Source organism: Myiozetetes cayanensis, unplaced genomic scaffold (assembly GCF_022539395.1).
Source record: "Myiozetetes cayanensis isolate MyiCay16 unplaced genomic scaffold, myiCay2020 scf6-25, whole genome shotgun sequence".
NCBI classification, from domain to species: Eukaryota; Metazoa; Chordata; class Aves; order Passeriformes; family Tyrannidae; genus Myiozetetes; species Myiozetetes cayanensis.
Window position 1 is genome coordinate 14,798,185 of NW_026087853.1, and position 26,130 is coordinate 14,824,314.

Consider the following 26,130-nt stretch of genomic DNA (forward strand, 5'->3'; position numbering starts at 1 on the left):
GGAAATTATAATATCTCTCTTGTACCTTTGAATATCCTCATAATAGTTATATGACAAAGCTGTCAACTCTGCCTGCTGGCCAGGAGTAGTCCTCTATCAGATTAAGAAAACAGGGACTAGCATCTCTGTGCAGTGTCTTGCCAAACTAGCTAGAAGAACTATAAACTGGCAAAGAATAATGACAAAAGGTGATCAGTAAGCCTTAGCAAAGGGAATCCAAGTAGCCTCTAAAACCCTGGAGAAAAACAGGCTTGTTTAGACCTGACAGTATAGTAGCTCCCTAAGCTGAAAATATTTAATGTCTTTTTATTAATTCCAGAAGTCTGGATCTAGATGATACTTGATTTGGCAAAATTGGTACATTGTTAGATAAATCACAACTCAAGCAAAAATTTACTTCGTTAGGAGAGTGAAAGGGAAGGAGATATTTCTTCAATAAGTATATATATCCTAGGTTTGTGCTAGATCTGCTGGGAATCTATGGCTAGGAATTTTCAAGCATGTGGTGAACACAGTTGTAGAGGTTTAGTATACCTTGCCAAACCCCTGAGCAGACAATATTTTTTGTGACAGGGTAGCAGATTTGTCTGAAGTATGGGTACTGGTGGTATGGCAGAATTTTAACTGCCTAGCTGAGAAAGAAGCACACAAGATAAGAACTGTCCAAGAAGTTCCTGGAATGCAGTGATGACAACTGGTTTTAATAAAGAAAATGGAGAAATAAGTAGAAGGCAGCATAGACACATGCTTTGGGCAACAGATTGTAGAGATGTTAGCAATATTTTTCTCTCTCTGCACCAAGGATTCATGAGGAAGATGAATAGAACTGCTGAAGAACACAGGAAAGAGTGGGATTTTCAGCTCAGATTTGGGATTGGAGAAAAGAGATCATATGTAAGAAAGAAAACGAAGTCAATTCTAGAGCTTAACATATTTAGAGCAGGTGATGAGAGAAGTTCAGATAAACATCTTTAAGGAACTACAAGGATATAACAGATTCTGCAAGGAGACAAGGACAAAGCAGATGATCTCCAATGTTCTCCCATTATACTGCCTACGATTATTAAGCTTCTTTTTCAGTAAGAATGAAAATACAGTATTTCATTCTATTTCATTCCCTACTAGTGACTTAGAGCAGTATATAATACTGTCACTATGGTTTCCTTGCCTCTTTTTGCCCTTTGTGCTCATGCCTGTTATAAATGACTGCATAGAGTGCAGGACAACTCTGTGCAGTGGACAAAGCTTCATTTATGTACAGTGTGTCACATTTACTTAATTCTGGAACAAAATCTAAAAGCTCTGCATTCTCCCTGAGACAATTATGAACCCTTTTCCAGGTCAATCAATTTGCTAGCTCTTGACAACATTTTGGAAAGATTTCTGGCTGCTCCTTTTTTTTCCCCATTCTTTTTTTCCTTTTTCCTTTACTGTTGTTTTACTGTAATGTAATAAGAAGTAATATTTTAAAAGGAAGCAACTTAAAAATTAATGCCTTTAAACTTCTAGTTTTTTATAATGCTTAAAAAGATGTTTTGATGCTGCCAGAGCTTTAGATTTGAGCCTTTAAAATACTCACACAAAAGTGGTGAAATTTCAGTAAGAATTTTCTTTAAAGTAGATCTGTATTTCAGAATGAAAAACAGTCTTGCCAAAGGCTTTTTTGTTGTTTGGTTGGAGTGTTTTTTATCTTACCCTGAAATCAAGCCTTCTAATCAGCCAACTCATTCAGCCTGCATTAAAAAAAAAAAAAAAATGGAAAAGAGTCTTTAAACATCACATACTGCAGCTGATAACTGCTTCAGCTCCTGTTACACCACAGGCCCAAAACACTGGAATATCACCAGGGTGAAGGTGAACTGGATCTCCATAGTCTGGTTTAGAAAGATCTTGTATTCCCAGCAGACCTGGAATTGATCAAAAATGAAATCATGAATGATTCTAATTAAGCAGTAATACTGCAAAGCCAGGGAGGTGGAGCCCAAACATCATTTAGTGACACTGAGCTAGGAGTGCAAGAGTGTCAAGTCCCCTTGAAGTGGCACATTTAGTTTGCTTTTGAGTGCGTATCCTCAAGAGCCTGAGCTGACTTGTTTTCCCTTTTTGATAACACCAGTAAAACTGTATTTACCTTACTTCTGTAACAAAATACAAGCTAGACATCTATGCTGAGTTTCCAAGACAATATAAATCTTCTCTATCGACAGAAGAGTTACATTCATAACACTGGCAAACAAGAATAAATGACTGCAATGCAAAATGAGTTCTTTCTAGAACATATTTTCCACTGCTTTCACTTCCTACATTCTTTAGCTAGAGCAATGATCAACCTCTCTTCTTCCTCTCTAGCTTAGATAACTACATCTCATTCTTAGCCAGCTTTCACTAAATTGTCTTCTGCTTTATTCTAACACCTACTTTATTCTAATACCCTAATCTGGGTCATTCTAAGTACTTGTTATCTTCCCTTGTTTTTAAATTTTTCAGATGCTCTAATATACCACTGTCTTTTCTGGAATTAATTTATATGATCTGTGTATATAATAGTTTACTCTTTTCTGTTACAAATAAACAATGGAGTCCGTCAATGGTCTTGTTCCTTTACTCATACAATGACTTACTGCTAGTTCCTCAGATTTAAGTACTCAGATATATTACTCAAATATATTACCGGAATGTCATGTTAACAGTGACATCTCCTTCCATGCCCAGCAATGTGATTCTTCTGTGTATGCAGCCCATGATTACCAAATTTCTGACAGCAGAGGGGAAATTATTGCAGGTGTTTGGTTTTGATTTTGTCTTTTTGAAACAGCCTCCTGTCTTACATTTTTTCCTCAATTTTCCCTTGCAAAAGAATAGGCCTATATTTGTCCAAGCTAGATTTAAAAAAAAAATAATTCTTGTCATATTTCTATTTATTCTGTCTTAAGTGTTGTGCTCAATGTATGCTATTTCAATATTTTTTAAAATAATGCAGTATTTACTTTCACAGTCATCTACTAAGACACAAAATGCATCCACACATACTTCTCCCCATGTTGTCAATCACTGCTACCCTGTCCCTGGAATCTCTGGCAGCACGAAAGTACTCACATATAAATGAAACTGCACACATCTCAGAGAAATACGATTACACTTTTTCCAAAACCACCACTGCCATATAACCTAATTTATCTACATCAGAGAGCTATCTTTTATCTAAGAAATTTGTGTGTTCAGCTCATTCAAAACCTTTTTTTTCTGGTTTGGTTTGGTGGTTGTTGTTGTTTTAAATTCAGGTTTGGGACCATTAGAAAGGATTAAAACATACCAAATTCAGTGGTGTAGGTATTTCAGTCCTACCACTTCCCATGGTTTCCCCCATCACTTTTATACAAAGTAAAGCACATGCAGAATGAAAAATGAAAAGCACTGACCAGGGTCACCCATGTGAATTGGTGCTCCGTGGGCTTCTTTTAATTCAGACGTTGCCAGCACAGCTGCTTCCAACTTGCTTTCAGGAATAGGTCTCATTGTGACTACTAAGTTGCAGCAAAAGGGAGAAACGCTGTAGCAAGGAACAGCTGTCTGGCAGTTCAAAAGAATCCAAGGTGTTAGCAGGAATATTGAATAATACTTTTAAAATATTAGAATAAAAAAGTCTAAAACTTTGTGCTGTACTTGACTTTAGAAAGGCTGCATACCAACATTCATTTTAAATCCTTTAAAGAAAAATTCTTAGCATCCCATTTTTTTTCCTGTAAGATTCCATACTCGAGCTTCATCATATAGATCACTAAAATTTTCAACATCATGCATTTCTTGCTTCAGTGCATACAGCAAGGTGAGCTCAGGATACTCTGAATGTTTGTTGTTAGAAAGCAATGGTGTGTTCCCTATACAGAAAGGGAAAAATAAAAAATCATTGCACAGCTACAAATCTATTTGGTCTGAATCTACCCTCTGTACTTGAATACAGTGCTCTGTAACATATCAGGCTCAGGAACTGCTGCTGGCAGCACCCACTTCTACAGAAGAAGCCAGTTCCAAACATACAAAATCTTTCATGCCTCTAGAAACATTCTATGGAATTCATAATCTTCACCAATGGGAATCTGAAACATCTTTTCTATTTAGAAATAAAGCAGGGCGGCTTTTTAAAACAAAATGTCTGATATCTGAGTTGCAGTTGAACAGAAGATATGCAGAGAGCTAGAGCTGTCTAGAAAATGTTCATTTAAAGTCTTTATAATAACAATAATCACACCTGTCACTGAAGAAACACACTGCAGTTCTTCACAGCATCGATGTGCTATAAAATTTTCCTAATTCTGAAAAGTTATAAGCAGACACATAGTTGTATTTTTTTTTTTTAAGCTTTGTAGAAGGACTCACATATGAGTTACATTTGCACCTTCATTTTGACCAGAAGCATAGAAAAAGATTGTGAAATGGTAACACTGAAAACAACAATAACCTTTGTCTAGTAGACCTGCATCTGCACTAAATGAAAAAGGCATGCAGCTATGTACTTCGTCATTCTTAGTCTATCTACTGGAGCCAGACCTCTGTTAACATTAAAATCTACACCATAAACTTTTTGAGCACAGTCATAATTTTCAGTACTATGGTACTCAAGTCTTCAGGAACATCTTCTGTCCCAGAGGTCTGGATTCATAGCAACTGTGCAGTTTAAAGGTTCTACTTTCACTAAAAATGTCCAAAATGTGGCTGTTGTGCAGAAGAAACTGCTACCATAATGGCTCATGAAAGGAATATTCCAACTGCAAGTTGGAGTTGGTGTGGAGAGGAGGACATGTAAAGGTATGGTCAGAATAGGGGATGGGTCACTGATTGAAACACAGAGGACAAACCAGAACAGAATCCAAAAGAAATGGCCACCACAAGACACAGGGGGAAAACTTTGCCACAAAAAATGAATAAAAAAGCAGATTGGCCTTGCACTGAACTGGGGCTGGGGATATTCTACGCTGTATTTTTATGCACTCAGCACTAGAACGTGCCTGAAGTTACTGTACAGGTAGCGAAAAAAAGTTCTTATTTTGAGCAATAGGTATTATGCATTCAACATGAATATGGACAAAACTCACAGCAAAGTTACAACAAAGACTACGTGTGTGTGCATATACTTACTTTGTACATGCTTACATTGCATTTTTGCTCAACGTTTCTTACAGGAATGCCCGCACTTTGGACTGCTTTTTCAGAAGAGAAGCTGCAGCCTAAATAAAATGTCACCATGTCCTTAAGCTGTTCAGAATATTCCTTCAAACTTTTCAGTGATCCAGTACAAACTCCATGCTCATATACTCTGTACTGTAGGCAGTCAGTTCTAGTGAAAGAAGAATTTATCACAGCTTTAGGATACTTTTTGTAAACAAGGTGAATTGGTTGAATTGACATTTAACCCAATATCAAAATACGAGATACAGCCTACTTTATCCACTTTTTTCTTTCTGAGTAAGAATGAAACAAACATTCAAAACTCCCATAACACCTTTTTGTGCACAAAACCAAGCCTGTAAACACAACATGTTAGAGTTTGAGATTTTTTAGGTTTTATAGGTTAAGGCCCCCTATGTATATCTTGCCTCAGGCTTTCAAAAACTAGGAAGCTGGTTTAGTCTTGTTTTCAGTGTTTACCACAGGAATGCATCTTTCAAATTTCAGAGACTCTACAAGTGTCATGCACTTACCATGGCCATGTTTCTACTAAATAAAACAAATGTAAAACCTTAACATTTAATTCTGCTGGCTCAGACTGCAAAATATTTAGAAATTTCACAAAATTTCACCTTTGCATTAGAGAAATACTTGTAATGCTGACAATTATCCTAGCATGTTTCTCAAGAACAAGATGATCAGGCTGTTGGACATAGTTTTCACTCAAAGGTATAACTCCAGGAAAAGAAATGTGTTCAAAATGTACAACTGTGTAAGGAAGCTGTTTCCTGAAACCCTCCTAATCACCACCAGCATTCACTGCAGTACGTTGACAGGCAGAGTTGGTCTGTAGTTACCTGATATCAGAATCACTACTCAGAGAAGGACACTTCCAATCACCTGGTTGACTTCTGTACAGCAGTGGCAGGGGTCCATCATTTGCACGGCAGAACTTCTCAAAATCATCAGCCAGGGACTTGTGCAAAATCACAACATTGGCCTGTTTATAGCCTGAAATTGTGGAAGGTTGGAATGAATTTATTCAGCTTTCTGTTTGTGAAACAATAACTTTTCCATATAGATTTCTTTAGATGGTCTATAAAAAATTACCCAGAGGAAGTTTTTGATTCAGAATGCTGCAATTAAATTAAACAACTTCTTGAAATGTTTCAAAAATCAAAGCTAGATGTGCTCTGTATGTGAAGTCATTCACAGCTAAAACAGTTGGCAGGAATGGGTATTAGTAGAATATGAAGACAGCATAATTACTTTCATAAACATTTCTATGAATTTATATATAAGCATAATTTATTACCTAACCTGGGGAATTAGTGTTCTGTAGAAAAATGCTTTACTTTGCAAATGTTAACCCAGAGCCAAGGAAAGGCCACTTTCACAATTATTTTTCACAATACCAAGCTATAAATCATGTCCAGTACAACACTGAACCCCTGGTATCTTGATGTTTGTAGCCCATTCTTAAGAATTTACTGGCTAGGGAATTTTATTGTGGGCTGCAATTAAATAGATATAATTAGAGCTCGGAAAAAACTCCTGCCTGTCCCCTGATCCTCAGTCATTTTCACTATTGCTAAATAAAGAAACCCTAAAATAAAAGGAACTGCTACACTTTCTTAACTTGGAATCAGCTTTGATTTAAAAGGTTGTTGACTACTACCATAAAATAGCTTCTAAAGACATTAACATTTTTGCAATGAGTACCACTGAAGAAAGGTCCCATTCATTTATTTGGCAAAAATTTATTTTCTAAACAGTAGTAGTTAATACCAAGGCCATTTAAATTTTCCTGCATGTAAATTCCAGCTGTTCAAATACTTAGAGGAAACTTGGAGTACAACTTGTCTGTGGTGTATATACCCAGCAATTAACAGTCCCTAACTCCTGTACTGATATGCTCTTGAAAAGTTATTATCATTACTGCCTTGTATCAGTCAGGTGAGTAGGAGGCTGCATAGAAGCATTCTCTTTCTTAAATACTGCATTAATCTGTCATCCAATCTTCAAATCAATGATCTGCCTTCAAAGGCTGTAGGAAATCAGCCAAATCTTATTCTTGACCAAAGCTAACAAAGAAATCCAAAGATAAAATTCTATTCCTGATGGAAAAATGCAAAGCAAAGGCTGAGGTGAGCATGTATTTGCATACTGAATTTGTCCACAAACTGCTCTCTTGGGAGTACTCAGCACAAAAATTCATTTTATTACTGGCAAAAGTTACTAAATTCAGAAAGAGTTTCTTGCTAAATACAGAAAAATATTTTTGTTAAATAAACATACTAAATTTACCACTGAATAAAATACCACATTCGGTTACCCCTCAACTTCATTCCCTACCATCCATAAGAAATCCACAGGCACTTTCTACTTTGCTAGTGATATTCATGAATTCTTAAAATTATGGTTTTATTCAGTGCATTCAACTCAGACAACCCTGAATTTAACATAGTAGTTACAGCTGACAGACTGAATCTGCAGTAAAATATTCGGTAAACTCAGGAAACTTCATCATATCGTTTTGAGAATTTTACTGCTGTTCCTGATAGCTACTCTTACTTTTTTTGTATGGATGAAAAGATACTTTTTCCTTCTCATATCTTCTTACATATTCACTTGCATTAGGGAGACGTCATTATGAATGTATTCACAAGCAATGGTAGTGAAGCTGAATGTGCTCATCAACCCAGGCACTAATTCAACACATTCATGTTACAGTTCAGAGAAGTTTAGAAAGAGCTTTTAATTTCTTTGGTGAATGACAGTGAGGACAGCAAGAAGTAATTGGTTTACATGTGTATCATAATATCATAACAACAACATAAAACAATTTCAAGGATTCTGAGAAATTCCAATTACCCAAGTATTCCAATAGTTCTTTTAGTCTTTGTATAATGAAGCTGTTTGCTCATGAATTCATTTTGTATGTCAGCAATACTTTTTTGAAATGTTAGAACTAATACATTTAAACTTATTGCAGAATTACATTCACTTAAAAATTCAGCTGGGGCAAACTCCAGATTATTAACATTATAACATGTTTTTCATTAGTATTTTTCAACTAATGTTCTGATGGAAAAGAAAACCACCATTTCAAGACTTGTGATCTATAAAATGACTTTTAACATTCTTATGTTATATTAATGCTACTGCACACATCTTTGCTGATCAGCTATTTGCCACAGTATTTTTAATTGTTACCTTTTAAAGTTGATCAGAACAATGACAGACTTTTCTGCTGTAAAAGTCCAGCTATGAGAGGCAAGATAAAACCTGATCTTCCAGAATGCATTCAATTATCTGAGTACAATACTAATTTTTCCCTCCCCCTTATAATTCCCAGTCTTGCCAAGTCTGTAATTTCCACCTTTGCAACAAATGAAGCAGAAAACCACTGCTAGAACTATACATCTCAAATTCTTTCCCAAAGCATATCTGATGACTTAAGTAAAGCAATGCCTCTGTGAAGAACACAGTAGGTCACCCTACACATGTGATAATAACACAAAAAAACCCGGATGTGGTTAAAGATTTTCCAAGTATTTTCTGCACCCATAATTTCTCAGTGACACAACTGGGAGCTGAGGGACTGCAAACAAAGTCCATGTACCTTATTCAGGTAGGATGGTGTATTTCCTCTTAGCTTTCTGTTTAAAAACCACTGTCAGGTGCTTACAATGTGATTTCAAAAACACCCAAGGACTTAACATTTTCCACTTAATATTTATCAACTTAACATCTTCTTCTGTTTTATTTTACTGCTTTTGATATTTCTACATTCCTTCACAAACAATAAAAAGAAAACACATAGTGATGAATCTAAAATGGAACCACTTTTGCACGTAGAGCAGTTAGGTTTACCTACCTTCTGCCATTCCTGAAGTATTACTAATATTGAGTCTGTTTAATCGAATTATTCTTCTCAACACATGGGGAAGGAGAGATTTCAAGCCTCCTGTCAAAAGCATCTCTTCATCCTTAACAGAAAGATAATTACAAATTTAAACACAAAGCACTTTTTTTTTTTAACATCTTAAATGTTGATTTTCTGGAAAACTTAGCTTACATTTCCTCCTCATGTTTCACCAAAGTTATTATCACTGGGAAATTCTAAGTTATAACTCAAAAGGCAGTTCAAAGTCAAAAGGTTATTTCACTGACATTTTATGACTATGTGCAAATGGAATCTTTCAATAAATTAGCTGGAGACATTTCTCTTTAATATTTCTGATAAAATGCAAAATTTTGCTGGCCTGTAATGTAAGAAAAAGATTTCTTTCCTTTTCTAGAGTATTCACTTTTCCAAAATTCATTGTAACTTTAAAATTCTAAAAGCATGAATGGATTTACTTACCAACCTATAATCTGTAATATTACTTTTCTGATCAAAGTGCTTTTGGACAATTAGCAAGGCAATCTTGCAGTAAAGAGAGAACTATATTCAGAAAATGTCATTGTAGTACATTCCATCGGTATTATGCTTTTCAAATATTAATTATGAAGTGAATACTCCCATGGCTATTCTTCCACTGGGAAAGTAGACATATAGATGTTTAAGTCACTTGTCATATAATTTGGAGTAGGCACAGAAGTAAGTACCCTAATTAAAATCAATATCTGTCTCTTTTTACATCTTTTAAAGATTTAAAATGTCTTTTTTTCTGCAATCCAGATGAAGTTCAAACACAGTTTTTTTCTCAGCTAAACTACCTAATAACTAAAAAGGGTTTATTACATTACTATTAGGAAAAAGTGAGAGTTAAATCATGGTAAAATACCAACTTAGCTGCTTAAGATTTTAATCTTGGCTACTTTTAGGTAAAGAAACTGAACTATACTCCAAGTACTCAAATTACCAACCTCCAAGGTTTTCTTTAATTCAGAAGAAGCCATTCTTGATGTCATTCATAAGAAGTAAGAAATACAATAGAAGGGGTGCTGCTCTTTTTAAAAGATGCTAGTAAATTAATGTATAATGAGGTGTTACAACCTTCTAGCAAAAGTTAACTTCTCTGTTAAAGGTCAACAGTTTTTGTGTTATAGCTATTACAGCACAAAGTTTCACAGTGGAGTGGAATATTGTGAAAATTTATACCTCTGAGCAATCATTCCTTAATTAACTCGAAGAGCAGTGGTATGCTTTGACTGAAACTGCGCTTTCATCCTAGTCTGTCCAAAACTTTCTCAAAGCTTTTCCCAATGCTTTCATAATTCAGAGAGGTTAGGTTAGGTATTCTGAAATTTAGAATAAGCTTTGTATCTATTCTTATTTCTGAAATTTTTATATAACACTGTTAGCCAAAACAAAACACTGGGTTTTATTTTTCCTGAATTCTAACTTACTACTTTCTAACTCTTCTCTACTTTGCTACTTTTACATTATCACTCCCTATGCTGCACAAAAATAGTCTTCATTACAAAAACACAATCAATTCCAAACACACATTTTAAAGATAAAAAGGAATGTCACTGAGCACTGAACCAGGTCTGTAAATGCCACTTTAAGAGATATAATTCTTACTGTAAAGAGAATTTCCAACACCAATCTGGAATGACTCATTCAAGAGGTTTCCAATTTAATAGAGTGATCCTAATTAAAAATTCCAGATGTATTTGTTAGATTCTTTCAGATCACTTTTCTTTATTTCTTAGTATCTTTCAAGCCATCTAAATCATCTATAGGATTGATGGCCTGCTACTGATGAACTACTGGCTTACTTGAAAGACAGTCTGAAGCTCAGGAAACTAGTCTGGAACAAAAGCTGCCTTTAAGCTAGGTATTTTATCACACATGCTCTGTTCTGATCTTGGGAAACCCTGAGTGTCTTCTCATAAAGTATGTGCCCAGTAGCAGAAATGGAAGTACCTATGAGATTTTATCAGCAAACATTTAGGGCCCTAAAAGTTTTTGGTTCATATGACAGCAAGTGGCTAACAAGCTACAGACTATGAATATCACTCATGCCAAAATGTTAGCTGTAGGTACTTTACAATAAGCACTTGGGCCTGTTGCTCCTATTTGTGAATAAACATGTATTGTTGATGACTTATTAGAAAGTGAATAATTTAAACATTAACTTTGAATAAGAGCAGACCAAGGCAAAACTCACCTTCATGTGGTGATTTTATGTGAAAATAGGGAAAATTCAATAGGATTAACATTCTGAGTTATAACTTTAAATCACTGTATTTACTGTACAGTATCAGTAATAGATTATGCTGTGAGTTTTGTTTATTAATTACTAAATTTGGATAGACAATGAAAACTGTTAAGATGTTCATAGTAAAACCTAGATTTTGCTACATGACTTGCCCAGGAATGGCTGGTTTCTATGCAGTCTGCTATTTCTCTATGCTAGGTTTAGATTTTTTTTATATTTTTATTTCTCTATGTCAGGTTTAGATTCCCCAACCAGCTCTAGAACTTCCTGAAAAATCCTTGCAGCTATCATGACCATGGTGTGTTTGGAATGACTGGGGAGAAGTACCAAGATAACTTGGGTCTTAAAGTATCTCTTCCTCTTTGTCCCATCAGGATGCCTAATGAAGTGTACAGACTGGCTTCGTGGGGGCCTCAAGCAGCACTCTAACTAAACAGCCTGATACAGTGGTTAATCATTTATCAGGATTTGTGCCTTGGCAGAGGTTTCTCAATGCCTTTAATTTTCTTCTGAGATACTTGTAATTATCTGAAACTAACAGTTACCTCGTGGGGATATGTTGGATCATGATACAAATATAAACAACATGCAGGATAAGTGTTAAAATTGCCTTAAAAGAGAAAATGCTGAGAGAGCACATAAGATAGCTGTTGTGCCTGAAGGCATCCTATGTGTCCCTCCACAAAGCGACCCTAAGATTTGGCTTTCCAGTGTGCTGCCTTTAATGGAATGAACCTCTACAGCAGACCGGATAGGATCCTGGGTAAACAGCATTTGAAAATCAGGTCACTTACTGTCTGCATAATGACAAACATCAGACTCCCCGACTTACACCACCAACAATCAACATGGTAAAGCTTTGTAGCATTGAAATATGAAGTTCACTCATGAACCTCTTGGTTCCACATTAGAAACAAAGTAACTGCTTTTCTTTTTAGAGGTTTACATGAAGATTCAATGTATTTCATGGGTATCTTGAGTTTATGTATTGAACTTAAATTAATAAATATTAAAATATATTGCTATCTGAGACATTAAGATGGCACTTACCCACTATTGATTTGTAGACACTACCATATCCTGAGCTGCACTTCCAGATCTTGACAAGGATGATGAAACTTCAAAGCTGGAAAGAGATAAGAATAATGTAAAGAGCTGTATGATTAGACAGTGATGGCAATATGGCTTATGCCAGATCAGTAGTTCAGAATAATGAATCAATTTGTCAGAAGCAATACTGCATTGGAATGACATTATATTAAAAAAAAAAATATGTATACAAGAAAAAACTTTTCTTTGCATTGTAGTGGCAGTCAGGAAATACAGATATGTAGGAGCTTTGGTAAAAGTTCTAAATGGATCTTAAGTATGGCTTTAATAAGTAACATAAAATTGTTGGCTGACATCTTTATTCAGTATATATCTCTGCAGCACCACTCCAGTAAAATGAATACACACTACCTGATTAATTTGGCTCAGCTGATTTACAAAATATCCCACTACCCAGACAACAATAATTTTCAGGAAAGCCATATTTGGAGGGTGAATATTTTTTTATTTGAGATTGTGAGCCCTTGTTGCCACGTGAAGCTCTAAATCAGCAACCCTTTCTACATGCTGTTCTCAGAGCACGAGTTGAGTACAGGTAACTGCAGTGAAGTGCTGATCTTTGTGAGGTGACTGGAATGGGACTGGTTCTAAGCCTCATCTTCATAACTAATTGTAAAGAATATGCTCTATTTACCCTGAACCCCACAACTTGTGCAAGGAAGAAGGCACGGTGAGAGGAATGTTACTTTTTCCTGTTAAAAACCCTGCTGGTCTCAAGAGGCATATCCTTGCGTCCTGATTTCAGCCAAGACAGAGTTAATTTTGTCACAGTAGGTGTGAGGGGGTGAAGCCATGTGGGCGTGTCTAGGTTGCTATTCTATATCACCCATCTCATCATCAGGGAGTGGAAATAAGGGAGCTGCTGCTGGGAAGGAGGGTGTGGCTTTGGGTAGAACAAAAGCATGGGGGCCATTGTTCATTGTTGCCTGGGGTCTTCGGTGGGCATTTTTGTATGTGAATCACCCTATTTTTGCATATTTCTTTCATTAATATTGTTGCTGTTCTGTTCATTTTCTTATCTCATTGCTGTTTCCATAACTTGTTCTTACCTCAACCCGAGATCCCTGTCTTTTGTGTCTCTCACCAGAGGGAGAGAGTGGGAGTACTTCTTTTTAGTGGGAGTGCTAAACTGGGGAATACAAAACCATGACACCTTGCCTATCATATAACTTAGAGATTCACAACTTCCTATCTCCAAGCCCTGTATGTTAACAAAGTTAGTTACTGCATCTCAAAAGTTAAAAATGTGACAGTAATGCTTGGAAAAAGTGACCGATACCATTCACCTTTGCCAAATAATCTGAAACCCAACATGAAGGAAGAAAAGTGCAGTTCCAGACAGGATTTAATAAAGAGGCTGCCTTATCTTTCAGATGACTTGTATGATAGACAGAATAGCCTCTCTGCATGTCCTGGGCTATTTCATGTTTCCTCCCTTTTCTTTTGTCTACAATGTGTCTTTACCTTTGTATTTTTTTCTCCCTAAGCTCAGACCTCTCTCTCCATAACTCCAAGCTGGACCGACCTTTGGAGCACTTCCTTCCCTGGTTTACCTGACTGAGCCCTCAGCAGTATGGGAGCTTGGACGCTTTCTCTCACTAGTTCTGTTTATTTATATACTTGCTGTATCTCTCAGTTGCACCTTAAGCTCTCAATTTTCAGTCTTAAATGAGCTTTTCCTGTTCCCAGTCTGAGACAAAATAATTTAACTTCAGAAATAATAACACAAAATAAATTCACAAATGGTTTCCTAGACATGTAAGATTTAGACTCCTCCAAACCTATCTGTACTCACAAGTGTGTGTATATATACATATACATACATATATATAAATGTATATCTCTCCCCTTTTAATATTACAGACAGGCTTGGCTTAAGTATATTTTTTTCTAATTATTTCTTCCTTTGTTTTTGACAGTGGAAACACCAACTAGCCTTGCAAAGTAATGTATCTTTACATTACATTGTTGACTGAGCTACAGTTTATAAACCATTTTTACAATCTGCAGAACATAATCTCTTTAGGAAAAAGAAGGAAGTGCAGTAAGTGAAACATTTTATATTACCTTAGAGCTTTCAACATGAAAAAGTGGATCTGTAAATTTTGCAGATATTTAAATATGAACATAGATTCTTTACAGGCCCACATTGTAAATTATTCATTACACAAGAAAATGGAAAAATGTCATTTAAGTGTCAGAAAGATTACACTTTGAGATGCAGTGGGTGGGTCCGTACTGCTGTGCTAAACCACACCAGATAAAAATGAATCAAAAAATTACATAATAACACAAAGGATTAAAACATCCTTCAGAAGTGTCAGTGTGATTGCTTCGCTTTTACATGTCAAGTTAATTAACGAAATGAAACTAAAAACATAGTATTTCTGTGGTTTCAAAAATGGATCACCCAAGAATACACTGCCTGTAAAAAGTACCATCGGTAAAAGTAATAAACAAGCAGGTTTGAAGGCTGCAAAGTAGTTAACACCAGCTTCTGGTGTTAGAGATTATAGGCCTGTTTCTCCAGTGGTACTGATACACTAATAAGGATATGGTTTAATGCAGTGACTTGCTTGCAAGGAGCCCAAAGACTTACGAAATACAATCTTGCATTGCTTATATCACTTTTGTCCTATTTTCAGTTTAAAGTTTGATAATAAAAATGGGTGGTGGCGTGTACGGGTTCATCGGCCAAGAAAGTGCAAGGGTCACTTGCACACTGCTGGGCAGGTTTTTTTAGATATTATCACGCAGATACCTTTACACAAAGCTACTGCCTCATGAACAGAAACAGCAGAGTAACTGAAACATGAGCCAGCCCATGGCTGCCTTTACTGATACATAATGGAAAGTAATCTAAACTAATTATAATCTAACAAAGTCTTTGTGTACTATGCCTTGCCCTAGTATGAATATGGTTACAGAGACTTTTAATGTAAACACACTTTAAATGACCTGCTGTTTAATCATCAAGCTGATCTGAAATTCTGCCAGGAGACTTCTGTGTAAAGCACAAACTCCTCGGAAAATTTAGTCCATTTGATTTTCCAAAAGACTCTCTCAGTTACACTTGTGATCTTTTATTTGAAGAATCAATTAATGATCCTTTTTCTTCGCATCTGCTATGAATCATTTCAAAGCACAGAAGTTCTTTGTGTATGATTCCAAAAGGGGAATGCTTTGTGCATTTTCAGACAGTGCTTCATCCAGCAAATCATGATTTAACTTTACATTTGAAATACAGGGTATTTGCCTTTGAAGTTTATGCACCTTTAGATGAGGATTGCAAATAGAAACTTAAATTAGCTTCCATTAGTGTTCTGTCTGCTGCTTAAGGCAGCTAGCCTATACTCAAGATCCTGCAGACTAAGTCAGGATGAGAAACGGATGATAGAATCAATGTATCTTTGATGCAATCTTGTTTACTTGCAATAAAGACATGCAATGTTTAGTTTCTCTAGGTAAAATAACAGAACAAATAACAGAAACTGATTACCGGTTTCAAAGCAACCATTTCAGAGAGCACTGCTTTTTAGTGTGACCACTGCACTGGTATTATTCTACAGTCAGCTTCTTCTCTGGTACAAAATAAATTATTTCTCCAGTGGAGAAATATGGGCAGAGACTAGAGATTAGCTGACACCACGGCCCTGCCCTTGCATGGGCACATCCCATGCAAGATCCCAGCAGTTTAGGCTTTTTCATCCTGCAAAGGATGAGGCCTCGTGACTTCACACTCCCTTCCAACCCCCTGAATCATATCCTAATACCTACATTCCTGCCCCATCACCTTACAGAAACACATGACCAACAAGCTTTCAAACAGCCACCTCATTTACATGCACCTTTGGTAAGATATGGTACACACCTAAGAACTTCACAGAGATTTAAAACTGCTACTTCCATGCCTTGGACTACGCTGACAGGAATATTCAGCAGCTGCAGTAAGAAAAGACAGCAAATGATGCAGCAAAGGTTGTTTTCATATAAGATGACAAGATGTGCTTATTCAACTTCAAGAAATTGAAAAAAAAAAATGTGAGGGCATGAGGGTGGTATTTAAATATAGTTTCCCAATCTACACTGAGCTACAGAAGATCTTTGGAACTGCTCCACAATTCTCTGGGCTTGGTCCAGCTATCAGTTCTCTGTCTCAGCCTCTTCTGGCACTGAGACAGCCCAAGGACACAGGGGGACCTTGCCTGCAGGCCACCAGCGTCAACCTCTCCCCTGCCCCTGTGGCAGCATGGGCCAGCACGCTGCACAAAGCAGCCAGGGTGATGGGTATTGGCTAGATAAAAATTTCTAAAGTGAGAAAAATTTTTCTTTCCAGTCTTATTCAGAACAAAAGAAAGTGGAAGTCTATAGGACAAAGTACAGTGACTTGTACTGCTTTGTTGGCAAGGCAGCAGCCACAGGTGCTTATTTTGATAAGAATGTATGTTGCCGCCTAGGTTACACCCAGTCACGTCATGCACAGTCACACAGCTGATGGGGTGCTCATTCCTTCCAAGGAATTCCATCTGGCGGTAAGCAGGTAAGTGATGTTCTGCTATCTACACACCGTAAAAATAGTATCATGCTCCTAAAAATGTGCCATGTTCTCCTGTCAAGTCATTCAGGCTACGTCCATGATTATGCCATTTCTTTTGGGTTCACATCCACCAGCAGGTGCTAAGTCACTGCACCCATCACCACTCACCAAGCAGTTCTCTTTGGCTACAATCACTAAAGAAATGATTGCAGCCTATGTATTTACACGACGTTAGAGTCCTTGAAATGTGGGTGTCTCAGTAGGCTGTGTCTAGGGAACCTCCAGTGAACTGGACCTCTCCAAACACTACCAAGAACAAACGTTTCTGCCTCCACACATACCTGTGATGAAGAGAGAATAACTTCTGTTGTTCCATTGCTTCCTCCAGTTTTTAGACCAAGAAGTACTGTGAACAGTTCAAAACGACGGAGCATAATTTTCCTGATGAACATCCTGGCTTAAGCAGTGCTATTTGGCAAATCAGGTGAATCAGTGGCAGGATCTGCAAGAATATCTCAGTGCAACTTCCAGAAGTGGATGTAGGTAAATCCTGTTAGCAACTCTGCTATGCGATAGCAAATGAATTTTGTATGCATCTGGACTGCTATTTTGTCTTGGAGCATCTACACTGACCATGTAATAAACGTTAATGTGCATCAAGTGTACCTGGACAGCTTTGTTCTGCAGCACCTTAAAGGCTCCAAGGTATGGCAAGTTATGGCTGCATTACTAGGTTTTCATTACTAGAACCTGACAACTGAAAAGGAAATTCCCAATTACCTTAGTTTTGAATGGAGGGAAAGGATATGGGCCCTTTCTGAACTATCCTGGACTGCCTGATCCCACAGAATGTGAGTGATTCTGATGCAGTTGGTCTGTTACGGTACCCCCAGAGTGTCACCACTGGTGGCAGCAGCACCGTGGCTGTGCAGCATGAGCAAGGGAGCTGTTCAGAGGCTCTGCTAGGCTTGGGTCCTTGCATAGGACAGACAACAAACTTCTCATCTAAGGTTCTGGGTACAGACTAGATCAGGTATTGGTTGACTAAATGCTATCACTCTATAGCCATTCAGTACCTTATACAATTATATACAACATATCACTGTGTTCAATGCATTTACAGCAGACAGAGTGAATATCTCAAACCGCTGCTCTCATGAGCAGTATCAGCAAAGAACTCAAGATGTTGAAAAAATACAGTTCACCTTTCTCACTCAGAAAATTAATCCTAAACTTTTACTGCTTTTCTCTGTTTTCCATGGGTAGAGTAAGACCTGTATGTCTATCGCCTTCAAACCTTTTATCATCATTAAAACATTTTTTTTAAAGCAGTTTGGTGTTAAAAGATGACTCATAATGCTGCAGCATTAGTTAGCTGGCTCGAAAGAGATGTTAATATCATAATTTTGATTTTCATTACCAAACAATAAGAAAGTGAGGGCTGAAAATGTCTTACACATCTGCCACCTCATTTTATATTTTTAAAATATAAATAAGCTACAGTGACTGGTATATCTTGGTGTGCTCTAATTCAAGAGTTGAGCCCATATTTTGTATAGAAGCAACACGGAACAAAAATTTGAGCTCTTCCTACTATTCTTTTTAAGAGTTTTAATCCCAGATATGGTAGAAGTAATATGCATAAAACCATGCCTCAGAGCTTACAGTTTAAGGACTCAAACCTATAGTACTTCTACGAACATAAGTAACAGAGAAAAGTAGATAATTAGTCCTACTGAGTTCAAGGACAGATGAAGTGCCGAAACATTTGCTATATTGTACTTCAGCTGCATAAGTGTTTGTGTACAAGCCATATACTATATGCAGACCTAAGTACAGAAAGACGTGACAGAAAACTTAGCACAAAAAAGGAAAAAGATATAAGCAATACACCCGCTTTTTATAAACATGTGTATGGAACAAGCTAACAACCTTGATATAAAATAAGTTATAACTAGTATTGATAAATCATAGTTTGGAAAAAAGTTGTAGCTCTGGTTTTGTCTCTTTAGCAGCTATTGATGCTTTTTCCTGGTTTCTGTATACATGCCACACAGGCAATTGTAATAATGTACCTTAAAATGCCATATCCCACATTTGGTATTTGATAGGACAAGGGGTAGTGTCTTTAAACTGAAAGAGGGTACAGTTAGATTAGATAATAAGAAGTTCTTTCCTCAGAGGGTGGTGTGGTGAAGCACTGACCCAGGTTGCCCAGAAGAGCTGTGGCTGCCCCACCTCAGGAAGTGTTCAAGGCTGGGTTGGATGGGACTTTGAGCAACCTGGTCTAGTGGAAGGTGTTCCTATCTATGGAAGAGAGACTGGAACTAGATGATCTTTAAGGTCCCTTCCAACCCAAACTGTTCTATGATATTTCCCTTATTTGAGGTGCTTTAAGAGTAACCATTTTTGTTCTTGGATTTTTTTCACATAACTTATTATATATGCTAAGTATGGAGAGTGTGCTAAGTTTTGCTTTATTTTGTTTTCAAATAGGAAAAGACTCTTGGTTTGTTTGAGCAATAGCTTTTATCTGGCTGAATTTTCCTTCTTCTCTAAAATGGATTTTCAGTTTCCATTACATCATAGTGCCTGAACAGTTTCATGTTAGGATTAATACATGCATAAAATTCAAATAATTAAAAATACTATTAAAACAGTATTCTTCAGAAGATAGAATTAAAGCTACATCAAGCCCAGTATCCTAACTTTGACAGTGATCCATAATGCATACCTTAAGGAAGAACTCAGCAGCAGAGAAAACGTTGACAAAACCTAGCTGCTTTATCCTGCCAGCATTTCATGACCTCTGGTACAGAACTCTCTGAAGCTAAAGGTGATTTGTTGGTCTGTAGAAGTTAACGTAAAAACTGATAGCCAAGTGGACTTTATCCCATTTAACTCCAGCTTGCAGTATATCATATGGATTCCAGTAGCTACCTCCTACATTAAATTGCTTGGAAAACTGTTTAGATGTAAATGCTATGAATTTTGCATGGATTCTTTCACTAGGATTCCAGTTCCAAAGCTAATATATGAAAGTAACTAAACTATCTTTGTATTAGAATGCAATCGACAAATTCCTTTAATCATAATTCCATAAATACATTTCCTCTTGGGATAAGTATCTTAAAAGAATGTTCCAAATAAAATTAATTATCTATTTCCAACAATATCTTCCCCCAAGGAAGGGTCAGACTACACCATATATGCAGTGAAAAAAGACAAGACAGATTAAAAGCACTCCGTAGCCCCCATTATCATGCTCCAAGTCTAAATGTGCCATTAAAATAGAGCATTCACATTTGCAAAAACTGAACTTGGAAAAGCTGCGGGGTTTGTCTCCAAAAGATTAGGCAAATGTATGGTGTTTTGATTGTGGAAGAAAGGGACCAGTGAATTTGGTTCTAACCTAGCCCTATTTACCTAGTTTCTCTTTTAATATAATTAGTACAAAAGCACATTTTTGGGACCATCTAGAATTTCGGAAATAGAGAATTTTGAAAATTTAGGATCAGCATTTCTGGATAGAAATAAATTAAATCTACAAAACTGATAATTGTTCAGCTACTTGGAAATAAAAACAAAGAAAAATCATATAGAGCAAGGTATATTGTATGATATATTGCTATATCATAACTATCAGGGTATTTTTAATAATATGCAAAAAGAGAAGAACATTACAATTTGAATACAGGATTGAGGTATTTCTCATTACACACTGAAGAGAGAGAATTTTAATCAGTTAAAAGGAAGATGAACATGCATCAGTTAGTAGAAACTGCTATGATTTCCAGTCAGACTGATGGAGCAGTAGAAGACTGCTATTAAAAAAACGAGTTACTACTACTAAAACATTTGAAGAGGTGATGGTAGCTACTGACTTTCGAACTCCATTCTCTATTGACAGATTTCCCTAATGGAAATTTCTTCTCTATTCTCATAATACTTGTCTTTGTAAATTAACTGACTTTGACTAGAAAGTTTGGTATACAAGGTTAATTTTTAATCTATTAGGCACTTCAAACTGCAGAAATATGAGATATGCAATCACTGTGTTCATGGGAAAATTGTCAGAAATAATGCAAGTTCACGGCGTATGAAAATATAAGGCTGGAAAGAAGTGAGATTTTCTTGCTTGACATCAAAGATATAGTTAGCCAGAAGGGATGTAAAAGAATATGAAACTATGTATAAAAATAAGGAAATCTGTGTCCTTTGCATTAAATAATAAACATGCTTTCCCCCCTCATCATTTGTGGAATGTTTAAAAACCAAGCATTCTGAGTAGATCCAACTTTAGTTTGGAAAATATTACACAATATTTTCCACTCCTTTTGAAGAAGGAAAATATTGCAATCAGTACTTGGTTTCAAATTCTAGGCAAAAAAAAAGTGTGTACATATATATAATATATATGCATTCATTCCATGGTTGATCACTTAAAACAAACTGTTCTCAGTTAAAGAGAGTTATTTCAAGACTGCATAAAATTAACAAAAGACAGTCCAAAACGAGTATCTTATAGTTCAAAGAATAGAATGATCTGTATGTGACTTTTCCATGGTTACTTAGTATACAAAAGAAAGTATGTGAAACAAAGTGCATATAAGCAGGCATTGTGTAGGATATAATCTACGTATATTAAAAATAGCTAAGAATATTAACACAAATGCATCAACTTAGTGATCTTGGGTCCATGAGCTCTGTAGAAGCCAAGCATCTCAAATGTCTTTCTTAAATAAAAAAGCAAGAATAGAGAGGATACCAAGCTTATGGATCGCTCACTTTGTACCTGATAAACACGTATTTCTGGTGGACAACCAATTTCTGACCTTTATAGTAACTGCAAGCCTCAGAGAAAAAGTTAAAATTTTCCCAGTTTTCAGCTGTGTTCTAGGGGCTTTCATCACAGTACATTAACAAGAAATTTTGGGGGTCACCTGTTTGTTCCGAGTCTGTATCCTGTTCAGCACAAAGCACTGCCCATCTATAGCAAGGGCTCTTCAGCATTACTGCAGTGTGATGTAATCCCTTACCTGCACTGAACACTTGTCCTTTTGCTAAAGCTGTATTTTTCAATTAGAGATCGAAACTTTTGCTGAAAATAGCCTCAATACCCGCTATAAAATAACACTTAGAATTAATTCATTAGATTTTTTTGTTGCTTCTTTAAAATGACTTATGAATTTTGTAGGCAACGACTGCCGGGATATTTATTGCGTGAATATGTGGACTTAATAGGTAGATATAAGACAAGCAAATAACCAAGAAGGAGAAGAGATAAGCCTCTCCAAAGTAAATAACTACAGATTAGCAATGAACACTCTACAAAGAGGGGATGGTATGATTATTAATAAGATGGATAAGCAAGCTTTCTTTAAATGTTTTACTGTTATTCTAGACAATGCTTTGTTTTAATAAGAGTACATGATTTCTATATTAGTCACTTTTAGGAATCTCAACAGGAATAGTTTACAAAACCAAACAGAACCACCAGATCAATAGGGCCAAACCAGATTAAACTGTAGCCCAAAGCTTCAACTATATAAGAGACTGCACTGTGAATATTCAACCTAGACAGGTGAAAGCACTAAAAGGAAGAGACAAGTGATGATGTGAGAAGCACAGCGTCATCTTCAACTGTGACAATAACATCCTTAACTCTGTAAGTGAAGACAAATGGATGCTGCTGCTACTGTAGCAGAGGCAGGGAGTGGGGGGAAGGCTGCTCTCCTGGGGTGTGTGGGTGGAGTGAGAAGGCATTTACTTCTGCATAGAAAGAGAGCCACTGGGAAGATTAGGCAACTGTTGACTTGGGAGGGGGGCATAATTACTTTTACATGGCCTATCCAAAGTCAGAAAGGGTAACTAAAAGGCTACAAAAAAGATGGTTCTGGCCTGCCTTGAAACACAAGATTAAAAAGGGATTAACACTCGCTGTTTTGTCAGAGAGAGACTCATATTTTTCAGAAATCCCCTTCATCTCCTCTCTATCTATCCATCAAAGGATAGTGCTCCAGGACTGCAGGGGGTTCATGTCCAACCCCAAATGTTTTATAATTCTGTTGTTTTGGTACTTATTATGCAAAAGTAATTATTTTGTTTCATGCATAAACCAAACCAGTACCTCACGCCTGTCCACTGTCTTCAATCACACAGTTTTCTAAAGAAAAATAGTGTATCACAGTAGAACAGTTTAACCAATTTATTATCTAAAGACTCAGGAAAAGAATGGCAAGCATCTCACAACAACTCACTACCCCCAAAACCAAATGTTTTGCTGAGAAGACATTGCAAGGCCACATTGTAGATACATGTTACTGTGCTGGTTTTGGCTGAGGTAGAGTTAATTTTCTTCACAGTGGCTAGTATGGGGCTGTGTTTTGGATTTGGCTGAACACAGCGATGATATAGAGATGTTTTTGTTATTGCTGAGCGGGGCTTACACAGAGACAAGGTCTTTTCTGCTTTTTGTACTGCCACGCTGGCGAGGAAGTTGGGGCTGCATGGGAAGTTGGGAGGAGACACAGCCAGGACAGCTGACCAAAACTGACCAAAGGGATATTCCAGACCGATATGACATCATGCCCAGTATATAAAGTGGGAGGAAGAAGGAAGAAGGGTGGACATTTGGAGTGATGGTGTTTGTCTTCCCAAGTAACCATTACACATGATGTCGATAATCTGCACTGCTGTCATGTTCCCCATCAATACATTAACAAACAGTCACAACAGAAAAGTAAGTTTGAGTGTGCCATGTTGTAAGGAGGATGCCAAACCTCACTCTTAGCCAGACTTAATAAAGGACAGCCAAAGGAAAAATGCTTAATGGGACATTTCTTCGCATAGAAGTTGAACACTCCAGAGAAAATGCAAATCCTAAGGAATTTACAAAAGGAGTGTAAAATGCCTTCTGACCAACTAGGGTTTGATACCCTCTTGAAAGACTGTCATAGCAAACACTTCATATTAGAAAAGAGGTGTATTGGAACTGAGTGTTCTAACATTTAAATAACCTAGGTTTCCCCTAGAAGCACTCTGCCTAAGAAAAATGAAAGAAATGAGACCGTGCATGGATTACTGAAAGAACTGCAACTGCCTGGTGCACAACCTCTATCTACAGTAGGTTATCTACAGCAAATATTTTACTGGATATTTTGAAGTGGGGTGGGTTAGTGCTTCACATTCTGGGTTCGCCTATGAAATAGGGGCAGATGCAACAAAACCATCCAATTCCCATTTTTTTAGATGAATTGAAAAATTGTAATCTATCATTATAGCTTTTACTACCCAATTTTTCACAGTAGTATTTTATATCTAGGCCATGTTCATGCAATCATGTTTATATACTGGTTTTATAATCCATTTTAATTTCTTTTTGCTCTTGAAAACTAAGGACAATCTTTCAAATCTTTCATCAAAACACTTTCCTGGTCCTTCCAAAGGAGCTTTTAGTTGTAACACTGCTTATATTAAATCATATTGTATTGTGTTATATAACATTACACCATGTTGAGAGGTGCCTTGCAGTCACCTGATACAGTACTTGAAATTAATGGGAGTTTTTTGTGTATTTTTCTGTGAAGATCTAAGTTCCTTTCAAACTCCAGGAGAAACACCAACTGACTCTAGAGTACATTTCTCTTAATTTATCCATTTATTTCAGGATTTTCTCTTCTGTTATTTCAACTCATGCAAACATCTCATTTTCTTTAATTTAAAAGAGTAGGTTAAAAATCACTAATCATACAATTTTTCTCAAGGTAAAGGGAAAAGGAAAAAAGGAATCTCTGCAATACTGTTCATTTCAATAAATCTCTTTTTGGTCTGTGATAATTTAACAGATACAATATCTTTTAAATATGTCAAGTTGTGGAAATGAACTTAACAGCTTTCATCTATGCTTTTCAAAAAATGTCTTTCCCCCTTCATTTTATGTGGCACTTCTTTTCATTTACATCTTTTTCCATGGGTTCTCTTTAAGAACTACAATGAATTTTAAAGCTCTGCTATTTAAACACTTTTTTTCTCATGTTTATGCTTCCTTCTTTGGGGCAGAAAGCAGACATAACTTCTGCAGATATCAGAATGTACATGGGGACCCATAGTCTCCACGATGAGTTAAAGCTTTTAATTTCATTATCACTTGCTTTCAGATCACCTTGATTAGCTTCTCCTTTCTGAAGTCCACTTCTACAAAGTTTATAGTAAATTTTCAAAAGAGTGAGAATTCACATGTGAGTCTTCTGAAAAGGATTTTGGGTTCAAACAGACTTCAGTCAGTATAACTGTTTAATGACAGCATTATGTAGAACATAAAAACTCTGTGTTTTTTCCAAAAATTTTGAAAAAAAAAATCAAATTATTGTGAGTAAAGATTAGGATCCAAAAGTCAATTCTTTGTATTAACTAGAAATTCCATCTCTGCCTAGTTTAGCAGCTTTAGAAGATCAGAAAGTGAAATATAGCCCTATTTCTGTTTTAATGGATAGTGCTGCTTTCTTTCCCCTCTAGACAGTGTGCATTCATTTTCCTTTTCCTCATCAGAAACTGAGTAACATAACAAGCATTTTTATTTTTTTTCTCTTTTATAACCATGTGGATTTTTAACTATTAAACTTTTGAAAGTGTACAGTAACTGAAGAAAAAATAAACAACTAGTGGAGAAATTAATACTGAAACAGGACCCTAGAATCAGCAAGACATCTTCACTTACACACACTCTTTCAAGAAACGATCCATTTCCTGACAGAGTTGTACCACTTCCGTTAAGAGAATTATTAGGCTTGGATGTTTTGCATAACTTCTCCTTTCATGGTAAAACATTAGGTGGTTTTAGAGAGATAAAACTGTTGGCCAGAGCAGTTTCAAATAAAAATCCTTTAACAGCAAATTCACCTACCCAGTCTACTTTTCTGATAGTCATCAAGCACAAAATGTTCAATTAAAGATTAAAATAAGAAGATAAAAATCACAGAGAATACATGTAAACTAAAAACTAGAACTAATACTGTACTAAAACCTCACACAAAAGCTGTTTGATGTCATATCTGTAGGTGAGTCCTCCCCTAAATTCATTTTGTGGTTTCCAAAATTTGATCCTTTTTATTCCCTGCTGTGCACATGTTCTCCATGGAG

General features: G+C 36.4%; 1 protein-coding gene across 7 annotated transcripts in view; it reads right to left on the minus strand.

The window, feature by feature from the left end:
• The window catches only part of DGLUCY (D-glutamate cyclase), a 48,940-nt gene that overhangs the window by 18,714 nt on the left and 4,096 nt on the right, over positions 1-26,130 (minus strand). For 4 of the 7 annotated variants that reach the window (XR_007631445.1, XM_050335403.1, XM_050335404.1 and 1 more), the window contains exons 2-7: positions 12,393-12,468; positions 9,047-9,158; positions 6,024-6,177; positions 5,137-5,335; positions 3,420-3,570; positions 1,785-1,907 (exon numbers count right to left, since the gene is read on the minus strand). Coding sequence is in view for 6 of the 7 variants with exons in the window: in XM_050335403.1 (XP_050191360.1) it covers positions 1,785-1,907; positions 3,420-3,570; positions 5,137-5,335; positions 6,024-6,177; positions 9,047-9,149 (730 nt within the window). In the remaining variant the exon portion in view is untranslated. Of the gene's footprint in view, positions 1-1,784; positions 1,908-3,419; positions 3,571-5,136; positions 5,336-6,023; positions 6,178-9,046; positions 9,159-12,392; positions 12,469-16,323; positions 16,368-26,130 lie in introns of those variants that run through there. The other 3 variants (XM_050335407.1, XM_050335408.1, XM_050335409.1) reach the window with 3 other exon arrangements.